Source organism: Neoarius graeffei, chromosome 2, assembly GCF_027579695.1.
Source record: "Neoarius graeffei isolate fNeoGra1 chromosome 2, fNeoGra1.pri, whole genome shotgun sequence".
In the NCBI taxonomy this organism is placed as follows: Eukaryota; Metazoa; Chordata; class Actinopteri; order Siluriformes; family Ariidae; genus Neoarius; species Neoarius graeffei.
In genome coordinates, this window is record NC_083570.1 from 52,180,290 (window position 1) to 52,200,180 (window position 19,891).

Consider the following 19,891-nt stretch of genomic DNA (forward strand, 5'->3'; position numbering starts at 1 on the left):
GTAATGAGACCGATACCGTTGCTACTTTTGGATACCTCGGGATACCTTCTTACCGTAATACCACCCAACCCTAATACTCACCTTCTGAAATGAACTCCTCTCACAATTTTTGGAGGAATTTCACGAAACTTGACAGGATTCTTTATGTCATTATTGTACATTTTGCAGTTTCATTCAATTCAGTCACATTTTACCAGAGTTAAGGCATAGTTGCCAGCGGGGGATATTGTGCACTCCTTGTTTTTGAAGTGTGACTGATACGGTTTTTAAAGGAACTGTCCACCGTACTTCCATAATGAAATATGCTCTTATTTGAATTGAGACGAGCTGCTCCGTACCTGTCCGAGCTTTGCGCGACCTCCCAGTCAGTCAGACGCGCTGTCACTCCTGTTAGCAATGTAGCTAGGCTCAGCATGGCCAATGGTATTTTTTGGGGCTGTAGTTAGATGCGACCAAACTCTTCCACGTTTTTCCTGTTTACATAGGTTTATATGACCAGTGACATGAAACAAGTTCAGTTAAAAAAATTGAAACGTAGCGATTTTCTATGCGATGGAAAGTCCGCACTATAATGACAGGCGTACTAACACCTTCTGCGCGCTTCGGCAGCGCATTGATATCTGAGCTCCGTATCAGTGCGCTGCCGAAGCGCGCAGAAGGTGTGAGTACGCCTGTCATTATAGTGCGGACTTTCCATAGCATAGAAAATCGCTACGTTTCAATTTGTGTAACTGAACTTGTTTCATATCACTGGTCATATAAACCTATGTAAACAGGAAAAACGTGGAAGAGTTTGGTCGCATCTAACTACAGCCCCAAAAAATACCGTTGGCCATGCTGAGCCTAGCTACATTGCTAACAGGAGTGACAGCGCGTCTGACTGACTGGGAGGTTGCGCAAAGCTCGGAGAGGTACGGAGCAGCTCGTCTCAATTCAGATAAGAGCATATTTCATTATGGAAGTACGGTGGACTGTTCCTTTAAATTCTCCACAAGGATTTGTCTGAGAGTTTAGTGGTCTCTTTACTTTAGGGTTATTGAGTTTGTCGTTCCACCCGCAGGTCTTCGTGCCCCCCCCGAGTATGAGTTCAGAATGAAGCGGCGTTTGGATGATCAGGACGCGGGCTTTGCGGCGCAGCAGCGCAGGCTCCCAGGAGGCACCGAGGGCTTCCAGCACAGGGTTCTGGCTCCAGCTCCAACGGTGTACGAGGCTGTGAGCGACAACGTGCAGCCCACCTCTGGCATCCAGTACCCTGTACCCCAGAGCTACCAGGTACACACAAGTCACTCAGTTTCACATACTATTCCCAATCTCTGTCACACAAAACATTCCCTCAGTATCACACAACGTTTCCAGTAATCGAGGTACGCACAGCTTTCCCAACCTCTCAATTAAAACACAGTGTTCCCGAGCACTCGGTTGCACAAACTTGGGTTTTTCAATATTAGAAAATTGCAATCTGCGTTTTCTGTCCGAGAATTTGTGTTGCATTTTGTTCCCCTTTTTTGAATAATTGTTCCTATTTTCAGTGAGTCAGAGTTAGGCTTGGGACAGTTCGCACCCATATTGGGAATCTCTGTATTAAGCAGAGACACCAAGCATTTTGAGCGCGCGCACACACACCATTTGATTTGTGAAAAGTATTGTTAACTTTACAGTATTCACTGCAGGTTTTCACTCGTCCAAATGCAATCTTATTGTTATCGGTGTAAGGCAGCAGAAACATAACATCAATGCAGAAGTTATCGTTGATAATTAGCGTTAATCTAACTTAAGTGGAGTTGGGGAACATTAATGTCAGTGTGTCCAACTCTCGTCTCCTTGCTTTAAAACAGTGTGCTTTTGAACGTGCAGAGTTTTAGCTTGTTTCCTCTGTTCAGAACAGCTTCAACTCTGGGATGTTGGTGGGTTTCCTCACCTGAACTGCTCGCTTCAGGTCCTTCCACAACATTTGGATTGGATTAAGGTCAGGACTTTGACTTGGCCATTCCAAAACATTAACTTTATTCTTCTTTAACCATTCTTTGGTAGAACGACTTGTGTGCTTAGGGTCGTTGTCTTGCTGTATGACCCACCTTCTCTTGAGATTCAGTTCATGGACAGATGTCCTGACATTTTCCTTTAGAATTCACTGGTATAATTCAGAATTCATTGTTCCATCAATGATGGCAAGCTGTCCTGGCCCAGATGCAGCAAAACAGGCCCAAACTGTGATACTACCACCACCATGTTTCACAGATGGGATAAGGTTCTTATGCTGGAATGCAGTGTTTTCCTTTCTCCAAACATAACGCTTCTCATTTAAACCAAACAGTTCTATTTTGGACTCATCCGTCCACAAAACATCTTTCCTATAGCCTTCTGGCTTGTCCACGTGATCTTTAGCAAACTGCAGACGAGCAGCAACGTTCTTTTTGGAGAGCAGTGGCTTTCTCATTGCAACCCTGCCATGCACACCATTGTTGTTCAGTGTTCTCCTGATGGTGGACTCATGAACATTAACATTAGCCAATGTGAGAGAGGCCTTCAGTTGCTTAGAAGTTACCCTGGGGTCCTTTGTGACCTCGCTGACTATTACACGCCTTGCTCTTGGAGTGATCTTTGTTGGTCGACCACTGCTGGGGAGGGTAACAATGGTCTTGAATTTCCTCCATTTGTACACAATCTGTCTGACTGTGGATTGGTGGAGTCTAAACTCTTTAGAGATGGTTTTGTAACCTTTTCCAGCCTGATGAGCATCAACAACGCTCGTCAGGCTGGAAAAGGTTACAAAAAAGGTCCTCAGAAATCTCCTTTGTTTGTGCCATGATACACTTCCACAAACATGTGTTGTGAAGATCAGACTTTGATAGATCCCTGTTCTTTAAATAAAACAGGGTGCCCACTCACACCTGATTGTCATCCCATTGATTGAAAACACCTGACTCTAATTTCACCTTCAAATTAACTGCTAATCCTAGAGGTTCACATACTTTTGCCACTCACAGATATGTAATATTGGATCATTTTCCTCAATAAATAAATGACCAAGTATAATATTTTTGTCTCATTTGTTTAACTGGGTTCTCTTTATCTACTTTTAGGACTTGGGTGAAAATCTGATGTTGTTTTTGGTCATATTTATGCAGAAATATAGAAAATTCTAAAGGGTTCACAAACTTTCAAGCACCACCTTTTGTATTTGTTAGACTACCGTGCATATTTGCAAAACTAACATAAGTGAGAAGCACAAGTAGATGTACGGAAAGCGAAATGGTTCAAGAAAACAAAATTATAATGCCAAGACGTTTGAAACTAGCAGCAGTACTTCTGGCCCATTTTGCCTTCCATATACTGTATAACCTCTAATGAACGCCCCCGGGGGCGTTACATTTTTCAGAAGGGAGGTGTTTCCCATCTCATTTCATTATCTGTAGCCGCTTTATCCTGTTCTACAGGGTCGCAGGCAAGCTGGAGCCTATCCCAGCTGACTATGGGCGAAAGGCGGGGTACACCCTGGACAAGTCGCCAGGTCATCACAGGGCTGACACATAGACAACCATTCACACTCACATTCACACCTACGCTCAATTTAGAGTCACCAGTTAACCTAACCTGCATGTCTTTGGACTGTGGGGGAAACCGGAGCACCCGGAGGAAACCCACGCGGACACGGGGAGAACATGCAAACTCCACACGGAAAGGCCTCACCGGCCACGGGGCTCGAACCCGGACCTTCTTGCTGTGAGGCGACAGCGCTAACCACTACACCACCGTGCTGCCCTAGGGAGGTGTTTATTAGGGGTAAAAAAATCACAGTTGATTGAATTTTTCAAACCCTAACATAACTACCCTACTAATTTTCCCTAACTTTCATACGTTTTCTAGGTGAAAAGTCGTCGAATTAAGTGTTTTTAAAAATTGATTTTTTTTTTTTTTTATTATTTGAGGCGCTTACTGGAGTGTATACGGTAATGCAGGTGTTCATTTGGTGAGGAAACAGCCCAGATATAGCTCGCGTGTCAGCTGGCTTGACACCTTTAATCTCTTCGCCGACCACTGTTAGGTCACTCACTTTGCATAAAGCTCCCTTTTTGCAGAAGTCACGCGCCTCCCAGATAATTTGATCTGATCATTCTGTTTCTAAAAACTCAAATCCTACACTGCGAGTTTTAAGCTAAAAGTCATAAAAACGGCGGAGGAGAAAGGAAAGCACTTTGCTTCTAAACTCTACAAGATCGATCGTAAACGAGTCCGTGAATGGTGCCAACAAAAACGCAAAATTGATACTTTGGCAGCCGGGCAGAAAAAGGCTAGTGGTGCAGGTCGGCCTCTGCGGTATGCGGCCGTTGAAAAAAAAACTTCTTGAGTGGTTCTTTCAAAGGAAGGAAGCTGGGGTAAGGGTCACAGGCAAGGCGCTGAAAATGGAGGCAGTGCGGCTCAGGACATTGAATTCGTATTCGATTTGGATATTGGACTTGGATAGAAAACCTGGGGTGTGTAAAACTGTTCAGACTGTTAGTTTTTTTTTTTTTAATTTTGAATTTTTTTTTTCCGAAATATTGGGGGGGGGGGGGCGTTCATTAGAGGTTATACAGTATCTAGTTGGACTTGGGTGCTTCTGGATGTTCCGTCAACAGACATTGCTTCCTCAAAACCTGTTTCAAACTTCAGCTTGGTTAGTTACCACTAATTCAACTTCTAGTTAACATTACGAAGAGCCAACTTGCACCTTAGACATCGTAACTTTAGGCTGTTTATTCTGTTAATTGTAAGTTGAAGTAGCAGTAACAAATCAAGTTGAAGTTCGAAATAGGTCTGTTTTTTGGTTAAAATTAATTTATTCTGTATTCGGTATTTGATATAAAAAATAAACCAGTTGAACATGGGCAACCACTTCTGCTTCATGTCTTTGAGGGCTGAAATGTATGCTGTAGTATGTGGGGGTCCCCTCCCCAATTTGTCAAGTCCTTTACCATGCTTTGTGGGTGTGATCTTTTTGCGGAGTGATCACCATTCATACCTGTACACCCAGTGTGTTGATTTAAATTAAGCCTCGGTTACAACCGGCCGTACGTGCTCCTACGGCCGGTCTGCGTGCAAAAAAAACGCAAGAAACACACGGAGGGCGCGCGTATGACGTGCTGATTTTCGATCCGTAGACTGGCCGCAGACCGGCCGCAGAGGTTCTTTGTCATGTCAAACAAACTCTACGGGCGCTTACGTTTTTTTCAGGTTGCAAGACAACCTTGCGGCCAACGTGCGTCTTTCTCCACGAACAAAAAAAAACGCAGCGATTTGGGGAAACGCCAAAAATCACACTGCCAAAAAGTCATGCGTCCGGTTGTGACCTAGGCTTTACTAAAACACAAAATTGTTTAGAGCACAAAATTCTTGATAAATCTAATCTTGTAATTTTGCTCTCGAAGTGCACCAGATTGATGCGTTTAACTTGGACAAGTTTCCTCCCCACAGCTGCCCGAGAGGGTCTGAGTGAGGTCCACCCACCATAGTCTTTCAGAATCCTGTGGGAAGTACTGTGCTTGTATAGTCAAGTCTCCGCGATAAACACCACATGGTTTATTTTCTTAATTTAACTTCATATTTTGAGAGCAGACATCCACGGCTTTGTCTGTTCGGCAGCACAGAGCAGGGGAAATAAGATTGGTCAGAGGCAGATGTTTTGTTGTCCTGCTCAGAGGTTAAACAGCAGGTTAATAATAAAAATGTAATCTCAATAGTAACAACATGACATGTCTGGGGCTGGGGACTGAATCCCAACAGGCCAAGTGCAGTGGCCTTGGTTTACTACTACTGGGTTTTGTGATGGTTCTCTGTAGGTTCCTACTGTGGCTCAGAGCTCTGGAGGTCATGGTCACGCTCCGAACCCTACTGCTCACGGCAGCTCGCATCACCACAGCTCTGCTGTACAGCCACACGGCCCTGCACTGGTCCAGAGTCACAGTCACCCACCCAACCCTGCTGCCTCTGCACCCGGCCAGCAGCAGTTCCAGAGACTCAAGGTAAGACAGCAAATGGAGACTGGGTTAACTGACCGCAAATCTACACTTTATGGCCAAAAGTGTGTGGATGCCTGACCATCACAGCCGTGCGGTATATGGGCCAAGAAGCAGCTTGTCTGGGACGTCTTTGTATATTGTAGTGTTACAATTTCCCTTTCCTGGAACAAAGAGGCCCAAACCTGTTCCAGCATGAAAATGCCCCTGAGCACATGAAGACATAGCTTGGCAAGTTTGGACTGGAAGAACTCGAGTGGCCTCTTGTGGCTGAGTGGGTCAATCCTTACAGTGACGTTCAAAAAACTGAGTGGAAAGACTTCGCGAGAAAGTGGTTGTGATTGTCATGTGTCCACGAAATTTTGGCCATATAGTGTACCTACTACTTGGGGTTGTCAATATTGCAGCCTATCCTACACATGTGCAGGATGGCTGCATCGCAAGCGTTTTTTTATTCCTTCCGCACTGCTTGTGATCAGTAAGCTCCAGTTCCAGCTCAGAGCAACAGCATGCTTTGTTTTTGATCAAAACTAGCAGCCAGTTCAGACGAAAGTGTCGATAAAACATTGGCAGGTGGCGGTATTCAAAGTTGACACAGTTCACATCAAAACATCATGAGATGAAACACTTGTGTGCATTTTGGTTCCCGATGTTGCCGAAAAGAGTTTTGCACTATTGTTGTCCTCATGATGCTGTTTGAGTTGAAGACTGGAAAAAATGCTTAGATGTAACAGAGATGCGTACTAGTAGGGATTGGCCGTATTTTGTACGGAAAAGTTACGTAAATACGATGTTACGGCAAAGTGTTATTCTGTACGGAATTATTATAAAGTCTTAAAAAATTCCAGTGAGTTGTTTTTAAATGTCCAAGCGACTTTTTCAATCTATGCGCGATTCACGGCTATTTATTTTTACGACAACCGCACATGCTGTGTGTGACATGCGCAGATTCCACACGTTTGCTCGCGCTATTTTCGATACGGTAGAACGGCCGTGCGTTACACCCAGTCAGAAGGGCAATGGATACGCACACTGCAAACTGTGTAGAACTGACATTAACATGGTGGTCGCGATGACTGCACGCGGCATGTCAACTACAAAAACAACATATGGCGTACGCTGAAATGGCGAGTCAGGCGGAAAGTAAATCTGGGGGTATCCAGCAGTTTTTTACGAAATCTGTGGATGAAAAGACACGGAACGTGACCCGTGCTGAAGCGGTGATGGTTGACCTGTGCTTGGAGTTGAACTTGCCGATTAGTGCCATGAAATGTGAGTTAAACTTATTCAGTTTCTTTTTACATGTCTGATTTTTATTCACTGAAATATCAAACACTGGCTGTACTTCTGTAATTCAAAGTCTTTTCAGTGTTGCAAGTGCAAATGTACATGTAGTATGATCAAAAACAGAATTTTATGATTAGTGCTGTTGGGATTGTGGCAAAAAATTGATCATTCCACTGTTTTAAATACAATTATAAATGCCATTTTATTCAGTGTCTCTTCTGAAGCATTATGCTGAAGTATTTATATATTGGGACATTAAAGTGCCATTCCACCATTGGATGTATTCTTTGTCATAAAATACAATATAGTTTATGACGGCATGACTAGACAGAGAAATCTTTTAGCTTCAAAATGATATATCAAACATAATTTTTTGACAACGACAAGTATATTAATTTTGCGACCGAAGTCACCTACCCTTTTAATTTCCGCGCGGTAGTGAAACGTGATGTCATCGGCAGGTTCCCCTTCTTGTGTACCACGTCACGTGTGACGTGGCACAGATTATCAGCAATGGCGGATAGAACGCGATTTCCACTTGTCGATTGCTGTGCCGATATTCACCATCGACCGTCTCCTTTGGGCATCACTTGCTATTTTCCTTCGCTTCTTTTCCGAAGCTGACAATCGCGTTCTATCCGCCATTGCTGATAATCTGTGCCACACAAGAAGGGGTACCTGCCGATGACATCACGTTTCACTACCGCGGAAATTAAAAGGGTAGGTGACTTTGGTCGTAAAATTAATATACTTGTCGTTGTCAAAAAATTATGTTTGATATATCATTTTGAAGCTAAAAGATTTCTCTGTCTAGTCATGTTGTCATAAAATATATTGTATTTTATGCCAAAGAATACATCCAATGGTGGAATGGCACTTTAAGAGAATGTCAGACTCTCTTTGGCATGAAATAAGAAAATTTTTTTTAATTTTATTAGAATCCGTTAACAGGTAGAACATTTTGCCAGGCAATATAATATAATACTTTTGAGGAGTTACATTCAATACCAATGATTGGTAGTCAACCATAATGTCTGCAAACAGGGAACACTATTGTATTTATAAAAATGTGAGAAATTGTATGCTCTAGAAATTTGAGTGGAAATTCAGTTGAGATGGCTGCTCGCGTTTTGTTTATTCAATTCACACAAAACAGTACTTTTTAATAATTTAAATGTTAAACATATTGGTATATATACCTCTTTATAATGGAAATGCGCATCAATTAATGTTCCTGAAAGTCATTCCAAAATACTGAAAAATGTTTTCAAGAATACTGAAATTCAAAATCTGGGGTAGGCATCTCTGGATGTAATCACTTTTTAAAAATTTTTTTTTTTTTTATAGAAGTCCCAAGTTCCTTCCTACAATCTAGCCTTTATTTATCTGTTCCTTTATATATTTTACAAGTGTTAAATGTAAACTTAATACACAATATTCGTCGTCCCGAGAGAGCCCCCCCCCCCCCCAAAAAAAAAAAAAAACAAAACACATTTTGCATAGTCCTGGAGCTTGTTTTTCCCGACCCTGAGTCTTATGTTCTGTATAAACACTAGAGACTGTTGTGTGTAAAAATCAAGAGATCAGGAATTTCCGAGATAGTCAAACCAGCACAAGCATGCCATGGTCAGAGTCACGGAGATCACGTTTTTTTTCCCCTCATTCTAATGTTTGACGTGAACCTGAGCCGAAGATCTTGGCCTGCATCATTTTATGCATTGTGCAATTTTATGCTTATGATTTAATCAGAACATTATTGTACTGCTGTAAAATGTAGCTTCTAGCACTTTATATGCTTTATAAAACTCTTGTTTTGTTCTGTTGCAGGTGGAGGATGCCCTGTCCTACCTGGACCAAGTGAAGCTCCAGTTTGGAAGTCAGCCACAGGTTTACAATGACTTTCTGGACATCATGAAAGAGTTTAAGTCTCAGAGGTGAACTTTGATTGTTGGTGTTAAGACACAAAGGATGTGTTATTTTTAATCAATTTTTTTTTGAAAGCGTTTGAGTTAACTGAGATTTTTAATTTCCCGTTCAGTATCGACACCCCAGGTGTGATCAGTCGAGTGTCCCAGCTCTTTAAGGGCCACCCAGACCTCATTATGGGCTTCAACACCTTTCTGCCGCCTGGATACAAAATCGAGGTGCAGACCAACGACCTGGTGAACGTCACCACGCCGGGGCAGATCCACCACATCACACCACACGGTATCTCGGTGCAGAACATCCCCCCAACAACTCCAGCACAGCACCAGAGCCAACTGAGTGCACAAGCCTCCAGTACAGGCACCGCTCCCTCCACACAGCCTTCACAGAAAAACAAGGTAGTACTCATCTCTCATCTACATATCCGTCTCACGCAGTTCGGGATGAAAGACTAGGTAGAAAAATGCATGATAAAACTAACTTTAAATGAAGTAATGGTGCAGAGTCGGTGAACGGATTAAATGATTCAGTTGCAGGAACTGCTGTCATCTGTTTATTTCGAGATGGCTGGATATCACTTTCTTCTGCGACAGCGATACTCAAACCTTGAGCATCAGCCAATATCCATCTTCAGATTTTTCTTCTTTAATTTTTCTTTAACTGAAGCACGCTCTTTCATACAAACATGATATTTTATACAAAATATATTCATGGATGCAAACGGCGCGCCTTTTGGCGGATGCCGCCTTTTTCACGGCTGTCTGGGGGACTTGTGTGAATCGCGCAGATCCAATGAGGTTTTTTTTTTAGGGGGGGCGTTGGAGTGTCTGATTATAATTTCATCAGAGTAAATTCTGTATTAAAATTACTAAATAAGCAAATGCCGTTACAGTCCATGAAACACAGGAAGTATGAGAAGAAAACAGTAAATCAGAAAGCTGCGCACGTAAAGCCAATTGGCTGCGCGCCATTATCTGCTGCTGGCTGCACTTCACTGCACGCGCGAGGATTTCCATCAGTCCAACGCAAGTTACGTAATTGGCTTTACGTGCACAGCTTTCTGATTTACTGTTTTCTTCTCATACTTATACTTCCTGTGTTTCATGGACTGTAACGGCATTTGCTTATTTAGTCATTTTTAGTGCTGTCAAAAATGTCGCATTATTAACGTGTTAACTTGACTCAATTTTAACGGCGATAATTTTTTTATCGCGAGATTAACGCTCTGTCACATGATGTAGGTTTTTCATAAGCTTTTGAAACTGCCAGGAACTTGGAACAGAGACTTTGCTTAGAAAACCAATAGCAGCTAGACTGTAATGCCCCGCACAGCCAGAGTCCTCTGCCCTCCTCCCCAAAGAACCAGCGCGGGCAGGGCGCGCTAGTAGAGATGGGATTTATGGCTCTTTGATGGGATCCGCATCTTTGTGATCCGTTCTTTGAAAAGAGCCGTTCAAAAGACTGGCTCATTTGGCTCTTTTTAAATATTTATTCAGTTTTAAGAAGACAGCGTCTAAAGAAGTCAGATCCCTCTGAACTGTAAACTCAATGCTATCCCAGAAATCCTTCCTGTAATATGCAAATTTGGCCGCCTCTGATTGGACAGCGCGACGCATCAACAGGCAGAAAGTGTAAAAGTACAAAATGTGTTAAGTGAGCTGAAACAGTAAAGATCAGATTCAATGCAATATTTATCAACGAACAACTTAAACTTAATATAATAGTGCACTTTATATTATAATCAAGCATGTCAAGCCTACCGTCACTGTGTAACCTGTCTCTCTGATTAGAGTTGTAGACTAATTCAAGCAGTAGATCACTTCACTCATGGTTCTCTTGCTAGCCTCGGGACGAAGAGCCACGGTGCTCAGCTTAGGTTTCACTTTGCGTTGGCTGTGTCAAGACGTGTTATGCTTTGCAATAAAAAAAAACATTGGTACAAAACAAGCCCATTCACTTTTTTATGCTGGTAAGAGAATTACAATGGTTTTTCATGTGACAAAAATGTGCGATTAAATTGCGATTAATCGCGAGTTAACTATGACAGTCGCGACATTAATCGCGATTAAATATTTTAATCGCTTGACAGCACTAGTAATTTTAATACAGAATTTACTTTGATGAAATTATAATCAGACACTCCAAGTGTCTGAGTAATTTCATCAGAGTAAATTCTGTATTAAAATTACTACATAAGCAAATGGCGTTACAGTCCATGAAAAAGTCGGCATCTGCGCCTTTAGTTTGTGTGGAGAGATCTGATCTGCAATAACATGCATTGTTGGCTACAGACCGAAACATACTTTCAGAATGCACTGGCCAAGGCAGGACTAAACTCCATGTGCCTTCTAATAATCATTAAAAAACCAGAATAGTAATTTGTAAGCTAAAAAGCCTGTCTCTACACTTTTGGTGCGTTCATGTGCTATGGGAATTATGGTAAATACCAAACGCCGACATGGAAAGCACACATGAACGCCCCCTCTTGTGGTATTTTCCACTGGGCAACTCGTAGAAAATTTTGATACACGAGTTGCCGAGATGAGATGAACTTTAACCTTTTCAACATGGCGGCGAGCGGTACAAGACACTTGAATGGTAAGCATTGTACGCTACTAAAGTTTTTTTTTTTACTAGTACTAGTGGGTAGTTTTTGGTGTCTATGCAATGTTGCGTCATTAACAAGTGTAATATTGAGGTATTTCACCTGACGTCACAGGGTCACGTGACGCCCCGGTGTCCACCATTTTGAACGTCAAGCTACATACTAACGCTGCAGACAGAGAGGGAGAACCGGCTTGAAAAAAAAACGTGTTACAGACACCTAGAATAGATTAATTTGTCAGTAAGCACTCTATAAATAACCATGGTGTTTGCTTGTTGTGCTGTGGGCTGCCACAACAGACAGGGACAGCGTGCAGGACGCTCCTTTTACCGGTTTCTAGTGATGGGAATTTCGGCTCTTTTTCGGGAGCCGGCTCTTTTGGCTCTTACTATAAGGAGCCGGCTCTTTCGGCTCCCAAACGGCTCCTGAGATTGCTGCAATTAACTAGTTAATTAATTACATTATTTATATTTTATCAATAGGATGTTTTCCATTTTATTTTTTAGTTTTTGTAGCCATTGTAAAGCTTTGTAAAGTATAGCAGTGTAGCAATGTTCTAGCTATAGAAATAAAACTTGCTTACCAATTAATAAATTATTTTCTCACAAACATAATGCAAAACTGTGTTATATTACCAATATAAAATACACAGCTGATTTTCCCCTCCTCAGGTGCCTCACAGACTCCTCTCCCCTGCGCTCCACAGCTTTAAGCATTACACCAATTTTCGTATTTTCGCAGCTGTGAATGACATCAACCAAAAAAAGTAGGCGTACACCATGCTACTTTTTTTCCTTTGAATGGTAATAGACAACACAAAGACGCAATCAGACAGCAACTTTTTTTGTGAAAGTCTCTCTCTCTGAGGCACCTAAGGACAAAAAACTAATTCGGCTCCCACCGAAGAGCCGGCTCCCGTCGTTCACTTCAAACAGCTGGCTCTTTGAACCGGATCGTTCGCGACCGACACATCACTACCAGTTTCCTACTGACCCAGACAAGAGGGTTACAGCTGTGAAGAGACAGGATTGGGAGCCAACAGAGTACTCCAGACTTTGCAGTGATCATTTCATTTCAGGTTAGTTTATCAGTTAACGCAATTTTGATAAAATATATAGCAAAAAGTAAATGGGTCAGTGTTTGTTAACCCATCTGAGCAGTGAAACAAGGCAGTGTTAATTTGTCTAGGGTTGCATGTAGCAGACATCAGACATAAAACGCAATAACAGAGGCTAGAAAGAAACGGGACACGGAAATAAACAGGGAAATTAAGTAAAAAGAAAGAAAGAGGAAAAAAAAAAGAGCGCGGATCTCCAAACACATGAGAAGTCTATCTTACGCACATATCACGCGGACTCCACACACGCATCGCGTCTGAAGTCATAACTCATCAGGGGAAATCGTGTCCGCATTGGCATGTTCAAAAAACAACCTCGCGTCAACAATGATACCACACGCAAGAAAAAAAAAAACAGTCAGGCTACTCAACAACCAACCTGGCAGCAGCAGTCGTTGTCATGTAAACACAACACTTTGGATATGCAAATGCTTCCCGTTACACACGATTGCTATGTCAATAAACATCATTTTGCCAGTATTTTAGAGTCAACCCCCCCCAACATTTCCCAAATCATGTTTTCAAAGGATCTCATGTCTGTTTCAGGGGATCTCGGATCCGAGTAACAAGACAGTGTTGTGAACATAGCCTACCTTGTACCGTTTCAAACTGCTGGGGTCATCCTTCATCAAACTGTTGACTTCTGTCGACAACCTTGGCTCCATACCAAGGCTGGGTACAGTGTTTGTGATAAAAGACAGATCCAATTTAACACGAATCACAGCTTACTTTCTTGTTAAAATGTGCAAAGGTCTCCACCATCTCATACTGCCTTGCACTGAAGGACTTAAGCGCGCCGTCCAAAATGGCTGCATCACGTGACTTGATCACGTGGGTGAAATACCTCAATAATACGTTAGAAATCTGTTTCCTTTAAAAATGTGTTATGGTTTGTTTTTACCTATCCAGAGCAGACGCTATTGCTAACGATAGCTAACTAACTGTTGCTAACTAGCAGTCCGCGTCCTTTGTCAACAACAACAAAAGCATGTGAACACAACACACTGGTAAATACCACTTCCCAACTGGAAAATATCATCTTCCCATAGCACATGAACGCAGCATTTTTTTCTTTCGCTGAGTGGCAGCTGTGTTCAACTGGGGCGGGACATGACTGAATGGGTGTTTCTGATTTGTCAGCTGTCTTTAACTGGGGCGGGAGGGCGGGACATGACTGAATGGGTGTTTCTGATTTGTCAGCTGTCTTTAACTGGGGCAGGAGGGCGGGACATGACTGAATGGGTGTTTGATTTGTCAGCTGTCTTTAACTGGGGCGGGAGGGCGGGACATGACTGAATGGGTGTTTCTGATTTGTCAGCTGTCTTTAACTGGGGCGGGAGGGACGGGACATGACTGAATGGGTGTTTCTGATTTGTCAGCTGTCTTTAACTGGGGTGGGAGGGCGGGACATGACTGAATGGGTGTTTCTGATTTGTCAGCTGTCTTTAACTGGGGGGGGAGGGCGGGACATGACTGAATGGGTGTTTCTGATTTGTCAGCTGTCTTTAACTGGGGCGGGAGGGCGGGACATGACTGAATGGGTGTTTCTGATTTGTCAGCTGTCTTTAACTGGGGCGGGAGGGCGGGACATGACTGAATGGGTGTTTCTGATTTGTCAGCTGTCTTTAACTGGGGCGGGAGGGCGGGACATGACTGAATGGGTGTTTCTGATTTGTCAGCTGTCTTTAACTGGGGCGGGAGGGCGGGACATGACTGAATGGGTGTTTCTGATTTGTCAGCTGTCTTTAACTGGGGCGGGAGGGCGGGACATGACTGAATGGGTGTTTCTGATTTGTCAGCTGTCGTCCTTACACCGCATGGCATGCACCAAGCGTTTACAACACAGAATTCCAGGTTCTCCGCTCCAAAATCGGCAGCTTCAAAACGATTGATTTTTTTTTTCACCGACAACCAAAAAAAAATGAACCGGTTGATGTTGCAGGGTTCCCGCGGGGTCTTAAAAAGCCTTAAAAGCATTGAATTTAAGAATTTGGAAATAATACCTTAAAAAGCCTTGAAAAAGCCTTGAATTTTAATGTGTAGGTCTTAAAATCTGTGCACAGTATGTAACTTCTCCGTATAGAATTTCTCATTATTTTTTAATATCTTAACCGCCATTATTTTGGTAAATAATGTACCGGCGGCCTAAGTAAGTAAATGAGTGGCGGAACTGGAGCTGTGGGCGGAACCATGCTATCGCACGCACAGCCCGAGGTCAAAATTCTTCGAACACACATCCCTGAACTTGTTTGGCGCGCGGTAAAAGGAAAGTCTGGAGAATTAAGTCCAAAAGTATAAACGAAAAGTCTATAGCCTACATATAGGCCTATCTATGGAAAAATGGGCAAATGTAAGTTTAACGAGGCATGGAGGCATCATATTTCATTTCGTGAGTGGGTAAAACCTGTCGATGGCAATGTATTCGAGGCGTTTTGCTGTGTGTGTAAAAGGGCGTTTAAACTCGGCACAATGGGCGTGAAGGCGCTAGAATCGCACGCGAAATCATCAAAACACATAGCATGTATGAAAGAGAAACAGCGAACGCCTTCCATCGCCATTGTTTTTCGGCCAGCCGAAGCGGCAGTCAACTTATGAAATGTGTCATTAATAAAACGTGGTCTGCTGAACGTTCCGTGATTTTGTATTGTGGTGGTGTACGGTGAGTACTCAGTACTGTGATGCAATAAGGTTACACTATTCATCATCCTTTGCACATTTTCACATTTGTTTGAGAAACAAGTAAACACAACTTTGAGATGTTTCTTTGCCAGTGAAATCAGCTGCGAAATTAGGTCTTGAATTTGTGTATAAATGGTCTTAAAAAGCCTTGAAAAAGCCTTGAATTTCACTTGAAGAAACCTGTAGGAACCCTGTGTTGATTCGGTCAACCACTGGTCAAACGGTCACCGGTTAACATCCCTACTATATACACAACAAAATGAGACCTCTATAACTTCATATTGAAGCATGCAGCTTTATTCGTTGTATTTTCAAGGTATAATCTCCTGAATGAGGAACAAAGTTTAATCCATCATCATCAGTCAGATATAGCGCATATACCGTACAGTATGCAGTGTTAAGGCCAATTTATGCTGACAACCCAGTCCTCGCAGATAGCGTCGCAGACAGTGTCTGCGTAGCCCCCCCACCTTCGCAGACGCTCTGCGCGCACCTCCCAAAAATTGTGACCACCGCAGAAGCCTCGCAGACAGCGTCGCAGACAAGAGGGCTCTGATTGGTCCACTCTACATCTGCTGTACACGCACTTCCGCTTCCCTACTTTCCCGGTTTGTTTTGTTTTCACGACCGGCATTTTTAAAAACACGAGCGAAGATGGAGCAGCATGAAGAGCGGTTGATCGAGGAAGTGAGGAAGTACGGACATCTATACGACTCCAGTTCTAGTCATTATAAAAAAAAAAAAGTTCTAGTCATTATAAGTAACCAGAGGATACACACTCCACTAACCACACCCACCAACTACTCCTAGCGACTTCGCGCCTCCTTGCGTTGTGCCGGTGAATAACATCGCGCACGCCTATTATCCCCGCTCAACAATAAATTACAACTGTCTGCGAAAAGCTATCTGCGAAAGCCTTGTCGCACGAGCATGCAGAGGCCCTTAGTATGATGAAATACTTGAGCATACTTTGTTTATATAGGAACTGTACAAAAAATTATTTTCCTTTAAAAAAATTTTTACAGAACTGAAACTGGCTCTTTTTTTTTTAAATAGCTGAACACCTTCATCTGTTTGATACCCTTACTACTCTCCTGGGGTCAGCTGATTGTTGATTTGTGGAGTTGTAGTGTGCCCCCTGGTGGACAAACTACACAATGACAACACTCATAACATGGTTAAAGGATCCATCTTCCATCTCTCTATTGCTAATAAATCAGTATCTGCAATTAGTTCATATCGTCTGATAATATTGGCATACCGATTTATCTTTCAGGCCCAAATACACAGTACCAGTGCGAAGTTTGGACACCTTTAAATTCAACGGTTTTTTCTTTATTTTTATTAATTAAGTCACTTCATGTCTTAAAGTGCGTATCACGGGTAAATTCAGGAGCAAGGTCAATGTAATTCTCCTATTTTATATTAAACTTTGGTCAAATATCTAACATTCTGCATTCTCTGCAATTTTTTTTTTACCTTGCGCAATACCGGAAAAATTCAGTTGAAATCAAGCCATTTGAGGCGAATTGGTCCGCCTCTGAAAAAACTTGGCATTTGAATTTCCTGGCAAACATTGATTTTTCATGACGTTACATGCGAGATGCCTCCTTCTGAATCCTACGTCAGCGCTGGTTTGTTTATGAGAAAATGACCGTATTATTTACATCCCCGGTGTTGTCTCCGTCCTCTTCACTACTTGAATCATCAACAAATCCAAACAGATGAAGCCCCAATTCTGACATCTCATTACATTCTTCATCCAAAGGTGAAGTAACATTGCGCTCAGGCGACAATTCCATATTTCAATGCAAAATCGCTGGATGCTAAACTTGGTCTACACAGGCTGTGCACTGAAACCGTGCAAGCTCTCGCAGCCTGCTGGCGCTTCCGCAGGTAACGTCACGAATCTGGCTCCAGACTCGCTTGGGATTTTTCCAGACCCGTTTTGTTATTTTATTTTTTTCTGCTGTAGACAGATGGCCTTGTGCAAAATTACCCTTCTGGATGAGTGTGTAAAGGGACATACTTTCATATAAAAAAAAAAAACACTAAATTGGTCCAGAATATGCACTTTTAAAGTAATGATAGATGTCGTTTCTCGTTACTTAGGTGAGTGGTTTTTGACACAATATGGATTACTACAATTGTGGAACAGGGTTATTTACTTTTATTATTTACTATTTACTGTTTGATCTCAAACGCATTAAGAAGGCAAGAAATTGCACTAATTAACTTTTGACGAGGCACCTGTTAATTGAAAAGCGTTCCAGGTGACTCCCTCATGAAGCTGGTTAAGATAACGCCAATAGTGTGTCAAGTGTCGTCAAGGTAAATGGTGGCTACTTTGAATAATCTTAAAATATGAAACACTTTTTTTTTTTTTTTTAAATGCGTTTTTGCTTACCACATAATTGTATATATGGTCCAGATGTTATTTCATAGTTGTGATGTCTTCAGTATTGTTCGACAATGTAGAAAATGGTCAAAATACAGAAAGACCTACAAATGAGTAAGGGTGTCCAAACTTTTTGACTGGTACTTTAAATTATAAAAAGTAAACATTTCCAGTGTAAAAATTAAATTTCTTGTCCAAGTCAGATTCCAATTTTTCCCGTTTGTTATAGGATCCCGTGTCCGACACGTTTGCGCCGATATCCGATTCGCCGTTTTGGATACTGATCCCGGCCATCTCTCATTTTATTCCAGGCTTAGTTGGTGCCTTTGTTGTAATTTGGTTCTTCAAACTCCAGTATTACTGAGCGCAGCTTCAATTCGCAAACAGTCTGCTGCACCCTGATGTAGCAGTTTGGTTTCTGTACATTTAAAAATCCCACAGCGTGTTGACGTGACGAAACCAAAACTTCAAAACCATCAAAGAAACCGAGAAATGCTTCCAGAAGTAGAGGGTTAAGCAGGAAACCCCTGTCGTTGACTGCACTGAGGCCTATAAACGCACCAGTTGCTACCTTCAGTTATCAAGATTCCTGTATGTATAGTATATTATTAAATATACCAATAAGCTAAAACAGTTAACATGGTTCACCAAAGGCCAAAAAAATGGAATTTCCACCTGATTCGGGGTTGTCGGAGCACTGAATTTATTTGTGGCGTTAAACTCTACACTTGTGGTTAAAGACTCAGGTGAAAGTAGACACTTGATACTTTAATAATAAGCAGTTGACCGTAAGTATTTTCCAGAGCCTAATCTAGGGCGTGTAGTACGCGATAATACGCGGTTTTTTTTATCTGTCTGTCGCACATCCACTTTTTGGGCGCGAGAGTGATATCGCGTATCTATTCATTTTGTTGCGCATTTATAAGTAGAGAGCGTGTAGTCGCGTTTTACTGAATCTTGTGCGTATCAATTTGTCAGCACTCGCTAGCAAGCACTGCGGTTGTTTACACACCAATCGAAAAATATCGGAAAGGACCGAAGTATTCCGAATGGTTTATTTAGCGGGTAAAACAGTTTTGTGAACTATTATATCATTGGTCACTGAACCAGAAGACAGTGTATCTCAACCAATCGTGTGAAGTGTTTTAAAAATACCCAAAAGCACATGGCATATCGTTCTGTCTCATCCAAACATAACATTCAGAGCCTCCAGGATTTCGCGATTTGCAACATCAACGCAAATTCAACCAATCCCCGCGAATTCAGGGCGGTGTTGCAATTCTATCCAATCACCGCAACTTTCCCGCAAATTTGACCAATCGTTGGCGTCGTCTTGCGGTGACGTCGACAAACTACCTTCCGCCTTACTTCCGTGTATACGTTCAAGAGAAGCAGCATGCGTGCAGTGTTGCCAGATTGGGCGGTTTTAAGTGGATTTTGGCGGCTTTTGAACATATTTAGGCTGGAAAACGTCAGCAGTATCTGGCAACATTGCATGATGTGTGAGTCAGTGTTTATAGGCTTAAATTCTGTTACTGAAAGTGTGTTATGTTTACAGTGAAGGACTGTGTGCACTTTTTTTTTTTTACTTAATACAAGAAATTAATGGATGCCAACATTTTTGCCAAAATGGTGTTTTATTTTCCATTGTTTAGGCAGCTTCAGCATCATACTGTGAGATTCTGTTCAAATTGTTTTTTTTTCTTCTATGAAGCCTGAGCCATTTATTTTATTAGTTTATAATTATTGTTTAATTTAGTCTTCAGGAGAGACTGCCTGCACACAGTACTAGTATTAATAGTTTTTTTTCTTACATGAAAGCTGAGGCATTTATATTATATTTTAAAGGGGAACAGAGGGCAATATATAGAGTAAATATAACA

The 19,891-nt window shown here is 42.1% G+C and overlaps 1 protein-coding gene across 4 annotated transcripts in view; it reads left to right on the forward strand.

The window, feature by feature from the left end:
* sin3aa (SIN3 transcription regulator family member Aa) overlaps positions 1 to 19,891 on the forward strand; it is a 103,185-nt gene that overhangs the window by 24,308 nt on the left and 58,986 nt on the right. For all 4 annotated transcript variants that reach the window (XM_060914381.1, XM_060914383.1, XM_060914380.1 and 1 more), the window contains exons 2-5: positions 1,061 to 1,272; positions 5,820 to 6,002; positions 9,111 to 9,217; positions 9,322 to 9,607. In XM_060914381.1, coding sequence (XP_060770364.1) covers positions 1,093 to 1,272; positions 5,820 to 6,002; positions 9,111 to 9,217; positions 9,322 to 9,607 — 756 coding nt within the window. In that variant the 5' untranslated portion in view covers positions 1,061 to 1,092. The remainder of the gene's footprint in view (positions 1 to 1,060; positions 1,273 to 5,819; positions 6,003 to 9,110; positions 9,218 to 9,321; positions 9,608 to 19,891) is intronic.